The sequence below is a fragment of the Pangasianodon hypophthalmus genome, chromosome 29, assembly GCF_027358585.1.
Source record: "Pangasianodon hypophthalmus isolate fPanHyp1 chromosome 29, fPanHyp1.pri, whole genome shotgun sequence".
NCBI lineage: Eukaryota > Metazoa > Chordata > Actinopteri > Siluriformes > Pangasiidae > Pangasianodon > Pangasianodon hypophthalmus.
In genome coordinates this window covers 8,279,222-8,291,349 of record NC_069738.1, presented here as the reverse complement: position 1 = coordinate 8,291,349, position 12,128 = coordinate 8,279,222, and the positions used below count along the sequence as shown (strand labels likewise).

The window sequence follows — 12,128 nt, the reverse complement described above, 5'->3', positions numbered from 1 at the left end:
GTTGTTATTCTTGAAAAACAAAAGAAGTGGCAGTTTTGTGTTTTACTTACACAAGAATTTCCCCATATCTAAAACTGCTACTAAATAGAAAGCTGCTTTTCAACTGTATTGATCATGACAAAAAAAAAAAAGATCTCAAATGGTAAACAGTGCCTGTACACTTTATTATCCACACGTTTTCATACCACAATTTGGGTTACTGACAGCAAAATAAATAAACATCACAGCATCAGACCAATTATTCAGTTTTCATGTTGATTTTTGTGGGATTATTGTGTTTAAATTGTCTGCACAATGGATCATCAAGCTAAATTTTAAAGTGCAAGTAGCAGGATGTATGACATGTTATTACAGGGTTTTATTTTTTTTTTCCGCCCTGGAAATCAAATCTGCACTTGTTTTCAAAATCTTGTCAAAGAAAACAAACTTGGCTCTGAATATAACACTGATCAATAAAGCAACACAGGCTAATAAATTCACATTTATACAGAAGACAATCCAACACTGTTTTACTCACGCCTGCTGTGTTGTGGATTTACTTGACCTGAACTACTATACATGGCCAGACGTTTGTGGAAACCTGACCATCACAGCCATATGTGGTTCTTCCCCAAACTGTTGCCACAAAGTTGGAAGCACACAATTGTATAGAATGTGTTTGTATGCTGTAGCATTACAGTTTCCCTTCACTGAAGGGGGCATGACAATGCCCCTGTGCACAGAGCGAGCTCCATGAAGACATGGTGTGTTAAGATCCTGCACAGAGCCCTGACCTCAACCCCACTGAACACCTCTGGGATGAACTGAAACACTGACTGGACCCCAGACCTCCTCACCAACATCAGTGCCTGATCTCACTAATACTCTTGTAGCTGAATGAACACAAATCCCCACAGCCACGCTCCAAAATCTAGTGGAAAGCCTTCCCAGAAGAGTGGAGCTTATTATAACAGTAAATAAATCTGGAACGGGATGTTCAACAGGCACATACAGGTGTGATGGTCAGGTGTCCACAAACGTCTGGCCATATAGTGTGTCTTGTCTATACTTCTGAGCTTGGTTCGCAAACAGGGCAGGAAATTAATCAGTCGGCACAGTATCACTCATTTTCTATTGATTAGGATATGAAAAGCGAAAATAAATACAGGCCATGGCTGTGTTTTATTCAGAATTATGTACACCCCCTTTCCTGTCCTTCGATTGCCTGTCACTGATTTTCTGTAGAGGCAGAACTGTGTTTCACTAAAAGAGCAGTTTACAAGCAAGGCAAAACGCAGAGAGGTTGTGTGTTTTTCAAGAGTGTCATTTTTACCACACTGTCTACGTTGCCACTTTATCAGGTTAACCTACCATATAAGTGCACTTTGTAGGTATACAGTTCTTGAAAGGGACCACCATAAGACTACCGCTGATGATTTGAGTGGTGGACCGTTCTGATCAGAGCAGTCGCACTGACATGAGGTTAAACATCAGTGCCACTTCTGGATCCTCTTACCAAAGATATCCAGCCAACTGCAGTGCTGAGAAAACAATTAAAACCAGTTGTGCATGTGATGAAGGTCAACATCTCCAACTGTACACTGACCAACAAAGTGACCAACACCAGCACCACACACACATCAACATTCCACTAGTCAATAACTGGACACCTACTATGTGCACCTACAGTGCTGGTACCTGATAAACTGCCAACGTCTATGCACAAGACTCCAACTAGGGAACGCGTTCAGACAGAAGAGCATATAATGCAGGGAAATCTTATAACTAGGTATTTTCCAGGCCAATCTAGCAAGCTTTGTATACTACCATGCTAATTCCTGATGAGTTAATTTATGCCTAAATCAGTCAAAAGTCAACAGAGAACCACTTTTTATCCACACTGGGGGATTAGCTGTAGTCACAGACTATGTCAACATTACTCAATTAGCAGTGCACATATATGAAACACGGTACAGTGTTAATAAGCCCTACAAAAGCATTACTAAGGAAATAAAACACTTTATGACATACTGTTATCATACAGATGGTAAGTAATCAACTCTCAAAGTCTGATGCAAAGCAAAGTTACTGTTACACACTGTTAACAGCATGTCCTGAAGTATTTTATTCCTCTTGTACCACAGCGATTTGCAAATAATTACTTATATATATATAATTATATAATTTTTTATTAATTAAAGAGCCAAACCTTGTATTTTTATCCATTTACAGTTGCATTTAATGACATGGAACTTCCGTGAAACAACACTTACTATCGCTTATGTTTCAGAGAGACTGTTTCCTCTGTTCTGAAGACTTTCCCATTGTGGAAACTGACTGTTTCAGAGCACTCACAGTGGAGACTCCTTCCATACATCAGAAACTAAGAATTCAACATTGCTGTGGTATAAATTATAACATTCCACTAATGTTATACCTAACTGACTGTAACTGAACCCTTACATTGGTCTGTGCTTTATGCTGTGTTACAGTAAAGACAAACACTACTTCAGCTTATGTATAACAGGCAATTAGAAGCAACTGTGTGTACTGACTAAGATCTATGTACCTGCCTTAAGCAAGCAGAGCTGTGCTAACTTGTTTTAATTGTGCATCAAAACAAAACTTTCACTTTGTGGAATATGTCATGAATCATGAGGTCACGACGGTAACTGCTCCTCCATCTTACCACCAACCAGACTAGTTCCTCATAATAGGCAGGTGCAAAAAAAAAAAATTCTACAAGTTGCATGTAAATCTGCATGTAAATTTTTACAGTTTGATACAGAACCTCCTTTTAGCCCAAAGTGGTTGGTCTGCATTTGAAATATACGCTACTCTTGACAAGTTCCTGCTAGAAATCTCAACATGACTGTATTTAAGACAGCTGTTGTCCTAAAGGTAAACAGTATTTATGACACAGCCTAGGAGTGTGTCTTTTGTTTCTCTTTGTTTATGATTGTTGATTCTGTTAATGCGATTTTTTTAGGGATTTGTTACAGAACTTTTTCGGAAACTAACCACCATTCTAGATGTTTTAGTCCATGGTAGATTTTAAGCAGTACAGTAAACAGAATGGAAGTAAATGGTGTAGTGAATCCTGCATCAACTTACTTTGGGATGTTATATGGCACAGTATCAGTTAATATTCAACAGTTAAGAGAGTGTATGGACATGAGGACTGTTTTCATCTCCTATTTTGTTACCACTATTCTTCTCCGTCATTAGGAACATCTCATTTCTCTCTATGAGACTGGATTCTAGTCCTTCTCACCATCGACAGAAATGTATATTTCTCTCTCTACCCCCACACATCCTTGTGCAGTGCCATGTCCGTCCAGCTTTCTTTAATCTTGAGCCTGTCTGAAGGAGGAGAGCAACATTGGGAGAAGATTAAGAGCTGGCCGGTCCTCTTGAAGCCCGAGAGCCACCAGAGCTCCTGCTAGCAGCGATGTCACTTTGGGCAACACAGGTGGTTGTGCCTGCATTACCTGCTCGCAAAAAAAAAAAAAAAAAAAAGCAGTCAGGTTCAGAACAGTTTACTGCATTTAAAATGACAAGAATCCCGACACATTTCCTAAGGACATTGCTGAATTCTGTTTTAAAACCCTTTTGAGTCTGGTTGCTGTCACCTCTGCCTTGTTCATTACGGACATAAATCTACATAAATCTGGATTTCTGTAAAGCTGCTTTATGACAATGTTATAGAGCTACAAGAGCATAAGCTTTAACCTCACAGACATGACAGAAAGTATACCAAGGCTGGAGTTTTTTTTTCTTGACGTGTATTGTGGTATCATTGATGACTAAACCACAAAATTATTCACTGTTAGGTAACACCTAAACACATTCTTTTCTTTTTGAAAGTAGTCTTTGCCAAAAAAAAAGACACGATAGCCACACAAACTCTACAATTATGGGAGATAGAAGTTTGATTGAAAAATGGTGGATTGCTCCTTTAATGACTGAAAAACACGATAAGCACAAATGATACAGGCTTATACCTTTTCAACTTTATGACAGTGTATGAGTCCGTCAGAACCCAGATAGAAGGTAGAGAATGCATCAAAGGTCCTGACAAAAAAATATAAATAAATAAATAAATAAATAAATACACACAGCTATTAATGAACCAGTCAACTTCTAAGGTCATGAGATCACATGCTGTGTGTAACTATGTCCTACCTGTAAAACTGGCTTTTATCTTTCTTGTAGAAGCGGAGGAGAAGAGTGTGAAACGGCAATCCCTTGACCCTCCAGCGCGCTTTGATGGAGCCATCCTCTGGGTGCTTGGTCAGCTTCAGCACCTCCATCCGCGCATCTGCGTAATAGCACAGGCACAGGAGTCGCCACAGCGCCAGGGTCAGCTGATACGCTACACGGCCTCTAAGGAGAAAGAAAAGAGGCAGTGTTCTAATATCAAATCACATTATAAATCACATCGCACAGCCAGTCATGTTTTATTCAAATAAAATAAATAAAACATGACGGTGCATGCTCTTATAGGAAAATAATCAACGACAGAGTGGTGTGATGTGATCTGATATGAAGCAGCGTTACTGTCACCACCCTGAAGCTGATCATTTTCCAATAACAAGTGTTTTATTCCTCTTATACCACAGCAATGTTTATTTATAGTTATGTTCAATGTTTCATGTGGTAGAAAACTTAAAGTTACAGCTTTACCTCTGACTTTTACAAAGTACTGACACTGGAGACTCCTTCCAAAAATGCTAAATAAACTTCTCCTCACAGAAAATCTCACAATATGAACAATTAAAACACATGTTTTAAATCTGCAGTGTCTACCACTGTGTAATTTATTACAGACATAATAACATGAGAACAAGCGCATTAATACAAAACTCTGTTATAGACAATTAATCAACATTTTCTGACCAATCAGATTCAAGAATTCCATATAATACCTGGTTTTCATGTTGAGAAGGTCATTGATGAACTCCACGTTGTTTGAATACATGCTGTAGTCGTGATTTTTCAGAAAAAACCTGGGGAGCTGAAATGCAACGTACACAAGTTCATGACATTTATGTGAGGATACAGTTGTGTCTACAAGCAGAGACACGAAATCATCAGGAACATAAGATGCTTTTTAAGTGTTACCTCAATCCTAAGCTTTTCATGCATCAATGCCAGTTTCTCCTCATTCTCATTGTCCTTCTCACTGGAACCTCTGTCCATACTTTCTGTCTCTGCATAACTGCAGAGAGAGCTAACAGAACGAGGAAAGTAGACATGTCCAATTCTCAGCTTATCTCCAGCCTCAGGTACAGGCTCTGTTCCAGGACAGTGAAAGCAATAAAAGCGTGATCCCAATGTGAACGGCGCAGGGCATCCTTCAGCCTCGAACAAACTCCGAAATGAGCTCTGCTCCTGATCCGGTTTTAACTCAGTCCTTGACTTTCCAATAACACTAATGTCATCTTCTCTTCTTCCATCAACAGTGGTTAAAGGGAAAGAAAAGTCAGTGGGCCGGTTGGCTCCCAATGCCAGGAGCTCATTCAGCTTGATTTGTCCGAACAGGGGAACCTCCACCAGTGTACACTGATCGACTGCTTCCCTGGGTTTGAGCAGGACGCACACGCTAAGGGTCTCCTCCCAGTCTTCTTCAGGAGTTTGCTCTCTCGGCTGGGACACATGATGGAATGGGTTAGGTGGAGACGGTTTGTGGACGGACTGATAATGTAGGCTGTTTGGAGGAGCCAAGGCCCATGATCCACTGCTCAGAGATCTACAGGGGGCATTTAACACCACCTGCAAATTAAAAAAAAAACAAAAACAAACAAAAAAAACTGTAATGCAATGATATAAGCAACTTTAAATACAATAATACCTTTTCCATTAGTATCTGAGTGACTCTCTGCAAATGTCTGTTCCTGAATGACGTGGAACACAATTCATCAACTGTGTGTATGTGTAGTTTTGTGCGTAAACCTTGCATACACACATTTCTGCACATAGTGTGTGATTAATCAAGTTATGCAGAAACTCCTAGTGGTCACAAGGTTTAATCGCAGATAAACTGATCATGAAGCTCTCCCATCTCATCCATCATGTCAGCATAATTGACAGTAATTGAATGGACGTTAACAAGGTGCGGACAGGTGACTCGGAAGAAATGTAGAGTAAAATATAAAAGGCACATCTAAAGACCGACTGGAAAGACACCTTGCTTGATGTTTTTAAGGACCATGGGAACCTCTTTGCTGAAAGCTGAGAGCTGATCAGTCAATTTCATTTGCCCAGATGGATTTATTTTGAGTGATTTCTGACAGCAGCTCACCCCAGTTTTGGACAAAATGCAGCAAAAGCAGTGCACACTTGGAGAAAGGCCTGGCATTTCTCAATCAGCTATGAGCTGAATAATGACTCATCTTACATGCATTCATGTCGCTCACGCAGCAATGCATTACATTTATAAATGCGGCAGTGGAAATGCCAAGAATAACGAGGCACACAGCTTTTCTAAACGTAACTGGGGCAACAGACTGCTACTGCACACAAACAGACATAAAATCAACCTTTTAAAAGTAAGCTGTTTTCCATATATGGGAATTTTGAGACTTTTTAATTATTATTAAATATGTGTGGCTGTGCACAAGCAGAGTAATTTGACCATGCAGGATTTATTAACGTTGATTGTGTACAGCTGTGTGTTCGCATGTGTGCAAAATGCAAATTTCCCAGTGCATACTAGGGGACTTTTATGCACAAAATAATAACTTATTTTATGCAGGTTTTGCTAAATAAGACCCAGGGTGTGATGGTGGCGTGATATAAGCCAAGTTGTGTCCTGTGTTAACATGCCAGGTCTGTCTTTTCAGTCAATATCAGACATGTTTTACAGCATACAATACATCAGTGGATGGGACTGAAAAATGTGTCAAATCCAATCCAATACCGAGATAGCGTTTAAGGCCAGTGCTGTGTCTGATAATCAATATCAGATCGCTCTAGTCATGCCTAAAAAGATCATATGATACATCTCACCTGCCATATATTCCAGTTCTGCTTCTTTATCAGCGGCTGGCAGCCATGACTCCTGATGCAACCTACCCAAAACGAGACACCCCCTCTGCACACAGCCATTCAGGACAGGCTGCTCAGGATCCTCACAGCATTAGATTACCAGCAAAGTGACATAGTGGAGCAAATCACAGGAACAGTTGTAGTTTTCCGTCCCTGCACCTCTGCAATGCAGTCAAAAAGCCTTTGGGCACAAAACAGACAGATCTTATTAACTCATATAATAGAATTCCACAAAAGAAAATCACTATATCTACCAATAACAATTATTTAGATATTAGAATGCAATCAGAGCTTATATAAATCAAGAAGTAGCCCGTGAATTTCTAAAACCCAACACTTTTATTTACAAAATTCCTGCACTGTCATACAAAGGTCACGTGACCTGTCTCTGGCTGAGTGACAGCACCAAGTTTGTAGTAACTTTAAAAAGAAAAAAAAAATACTAAATTGAAATGAGTTGAAAACTTTAACTTACGGAACTCTTCCTGTATTAACTTTAGATGAACCTAACTCCTACATGACAGCAGTTATGTCCTGCCTGAACTTGACTGAAACCCAGCCGGTTAGCTTTCTAACTCAATTACATACAGCACGCTAGCAATAACGCTAGCCGCATCAGGCATTAGCACCGTGCTAACACATTCAAATGACGCTAACTCGCTCAGCTAACAGTCCCGGCTTTTCACCAAGCAAGCACTTTAACGCATACCTGTCAGTATGGAATCAGGAGGAGATGTTCATGTGTGGCGAAATGCAGTCAACGGCTTTATAATGCAAATACTGGAAAATCGGAATCGGTTGATAACGTTACACTAATGTCACATCTCTTCCAGTGTCCTTCACCGATACTAATAATAACACTGCGCATGCGCCAACTCCTGTTCTAGAAAAGGTGGCGCTGCTTCAGTGGCACGTAAAAAAACGGATATGACGTACGTTAGCGTGGTTTCCAAACAAAAAGTCTGTTACTCGCCCTGGATATTGTGTTAGTCTAGAGGTTCCTAATTCTGGCAGTGCCCTATATTCAGACATACCTCTGAGTCGCATATCACCTGAAGACGACCATAGCTTAAAGTAGTCCATTCCTAACACTGCCCATACCCTAAAGTCACTCATACCCAAAACTGCCCATACCCTAAAGTCATTCATACCCAAAACTGCCCATACCCTAAAGTCACTCATACCCAAAACTGCCCACACCCTAAAGTCACTCATACCCAAAACTGCCCACACCCTAAAGTCACTCACAACCAAAACTGCCCACACCCTAAAGTCACTCATACCCAAAACTGCCCACACCCTAAAGTCATTCATACCCAAAACTGCCCATACCCTAAAGTCACTCATACCCAAAACTGCCCACACCCTAAAGTCATTCATACCCAAAACTGCCCACACCCTAAAGTCACTCACAACCAAAACTGCCCACACCCTAAAGTCACTCATACCCAAAACTGCCCATACCCTAAAGTCACTCATACCCAAAACTGCCCATACCCTAAAGTCACTCATACCCAAAACTGCCCACACCCTAAAGTCACTCATACCCAAAACTGCCCACACCCTAAAGTCATTCATACCCAAAACTGCCCACACCCTAAAGTCATTCATACCCAAAACTGCCCATACCCTAAAGTCACTCATACCCAAAACTGCCCACACCCTAAAGTCACTCATACCCAAAACTGCCCACACCCTAAAGTCATTCATACCCAAAACTGCCCACACCCTAAAGTCATTCATACCCAAAACTGCCCATACCCTAAAGTCACTCATACCCAAAACTGCCCACACCCTAAAGTCATTCATACCCAAAACTGCCCACACCCTAAAGTCACTCACAACCAAAACTGCCCACACCCTAAAGTCACTCATACCCAAAACTGCCCACACCCTAAAGTCACTCATACCCAAAACTGCCCATACCCTAAAGTCACTCATACCCAAAACTGCCCATACCCTAAAGTCACTCATACCCAAAACTGCCCATACCCTAAAGTCACTCATACCCAAAACTGCCCACACCCTAAAGTCACTCATACCCAAAACTGCCCATACCCTAAAGTCACTCATACCCAAAACTGCCCACACCCTAAAGTCACTCACAACCAAAACTGCCCACACCCTAAAGTCACTCATACCCAAAACTGCCCACACCCTAAAGTCACTCATACCCAAAACTGCCCATACCCTAAAGTCACTCATACCCAAAACTGCCCACACCCTAAAGTCATTCATACCCAAAACTGCCCACACCCTAAAGTCATTCATACCCAAAACTGCCCATACCCTAAAGTCACTCATACCCAAAACTGCCCACACCCTAAAGTCATTCATACCCAAAACTGCCCACACCTTAAAGTCATTCATACCCAAAACTGCCCATACCCTAAAGTCACTCATACCCAAAACTGCCCACACCCTAAAGTCATTCACAACCAAAACTGCCCACACCCTAAAGTCATTCATACCCAAAACTGCCCATACCCTAAAGTCACTCATACCCAAAACTGCCCACACCCTAAAGTCATTCATACCCAAAACTGCCCACACCCTAAAGTCATTCATACCCAAAACTGCCCATACCCTAAAGTCACTCATACCCAAAACTGCCCACACCCTAAAGTCATTCATACCCAAAACTGCCCACACCCTAAAGTCATTCATACCCAAAACTGCCCACACCCTAAAGTCATTCATACCCAAAACTGCCCATACCCTAAAGTCATTCATACCCAAAACTGCCCACACCCTAAAGTCATTCATACCCAAAACTGCCCACACCCTAAAGTCATTCATACCCAAAACTGCCCATACCCTAAAGTCATTCATACCCAAAACTGCCCACACCCTAAAGTCACTCACAACCAAAACTGCCCACACCCTAAAGTCACTCATACCCAAAACTGCCCACACCCTAAAGTCACTCACAACCAAAACTGCCCACACCCTAAAGTCACTCATACCCAAAACTGCCCACACCCTAAAGTCACTCATACCCAAAACTGCCCATACCCTAAAGTCACTCATACCCAAAACTGCCCACACCCTAAAGTCACTCACAACCAAAACTGCCCACACCCTAAAGTCACTCATACCCAAAACTGCCCACACCCTAAAGTCACTCATACCCAAAACTGCCCACACCCTAAAGTCACTCACAACCAAAACTGCCCACACCCTAAAGTCACTCATACCCAAAACTGCCCACACCCTAAAGTCACTCATACCCAAAACTGCCCACACCCTAAAGTCATTCATTCCCAAAACTGCCCATACCCTAAAGTCACTCATACCCAAAACTGCCCATACCCTAAAGTCACTCATACCCAAAACTGCCCACACCCTAAAGTCACTCATACCCAAAACTGCCCACACCCTAAAGTCATTCATACCCAAAACTGCCCACACCCTAAAGTCACTCACAACCAAAACTGCCCATACCCTAAAGTCATTCATACCCAAAACTGCCCACACCCTAAAGTCATTCATACCCAAAACTGCCCACACCCTAAAGTCACTCATACCCAAAACTGCCCACACCCTAAAGTCATTCATACCCAAAACTGCCCACACCCTAAAGTCATTCATACCCAAAACTGCCCATACCCTAAAGTCACTCATACCCAAAACTGCCCACACCCTAAAGTCACTCATACCCAAAACTGCCCACACCCTAAAGTCATTCATACCCAAAACTGCCCACACCCTAAAGTCATTCATACCCAAAACTGCCCACACCCTAAAGTCACTCATACCCAAAACTGCCCACACCCTAAAGTCATTCATACCCAAAACTGCCCACACCCTAAAGTCACTCACAACCAAAACTGCCCACACCCTAAAGTCACTTATACCCAAAACTGCCCACACCCTAAAGTCACTCATACCCAAAACTGCCCATACCCTAAAGTCACTCATACCCAAAACTGCCCATACCCTAAAGTCACTCATACCCAAAACTGCCCATACCCTAAAGTCACTCATACCCAAAACTGCCCACACCCTAAAGTCACTCATACCCAAAACTGCCCATACCCTAAAGTCACTCATACCCAAAACTGCCCACACCCTAAAGTCACTCACAACCAAAACTGCCCACACCCTAAAGTCACTCATACCCAAAACTGCCCACACCCTAAAGTCACTCATACCCAAAACTGCCCATACCCTAAAGTCACTCATACCCAAAACTGCCCACACCCTAAAGTCACTCATACCCAAAACTGCCCACACCCTAAAGTCATTCATACCCAAAACTGCCCATACCCTAAAGTCACTCATACCCAAAACTGCCCACACCCTAAAGTCATTCATACCCAAAACTGCCCACACCTTAAAGTCATTCATACCCAAAACTGCCCATACCCTAAAGTCACTCATACCCAAAACTGCCCACACCCTAAAGTCATTCACAACCAAAACTGCCCACACCCTAAAGTCATTCATACCCAAAACTGCCCATACCCTAAAGTCACTCATACCCAAAACTGCCCACACCCTAAAGTCATTCATACCCAAAACTGCCCACACCCTAAAGTCATTCATACCCAAAACTGCCCATACCCTAAAGTCACTCATACCCAAAACTGCCCACACCCTAAAGTCATTCATACCCAAAACTGCCCACACCCTAAAGTCATTCATACCCAAAACTGCCCACACCCTAAAGTCATTCATACCCAAAACTGCCCATACCCTAAAGTCATTCATACCCAAAACTGCCCACACCCTAAAGTCATTCATACCCAAAACTGCCCACACCCTAAAGTCATTCATACCCAAAACTGCCCACACCCTAAAGTCATTCATACCCAAAACTGCCCATACCCTAAAGTCATTCATACCCAAAACTGCCCACACCCTAAAGTCACTCACAACCAAAACTGCCCACACCCTAAAGTCACTCATACCCAAAACTGCCCACACCCTAAAGTCACTCACAACCAAAACTGCCCACACCCTAAAGTCACTCATACCCAAAACTGCCCATACCCTAAAGTCACTCATACCCAAAACTGCCCACACCCTAAAGTCACTCACAACCAAAACTGCCCACACCCTAAAGTCACTCATACCCAAAACTGCCCACACCCTAA

General features: G+C 42.1%; 1 protein-coding gene across 1 annotated transcript; it reads right to left on the bottom strand.

The window, feature by feature from the left end:
* Positions 1-145: 145 nt before the first annotated feature.
* On the bottom strand, positions 146-7,897 carry c29h6orf136 (chromosome 29 C6orf136 homolog). Its single transcript, XM_026942363.3, has 7 exons — positions 7,739-7,897; positions 6,991-7,210; positions 5,104-5,754; positions 4,908-4,996; positions 4,165-4,365; positions 3,984-4,053; positions 146-3,470 (listed from the first exon to the last, which is right to left on the bottom strand). The coding sequence occupies exons 2-7, from the start codon at positions 7,087-7,089 to the stop codon at positions 3,327-3,329; spliced, it is 1,254 nt and encodes a 417-aa protein (XP_026798164.2). The 5' UTR covers positions 7,090-7,210; positions 7,739-7,897; the 3' UTR covers positions 146-3,326.
* Between the last annotated feature and the right edge of the window lie 4,231 nt (positions 7,898-12,128).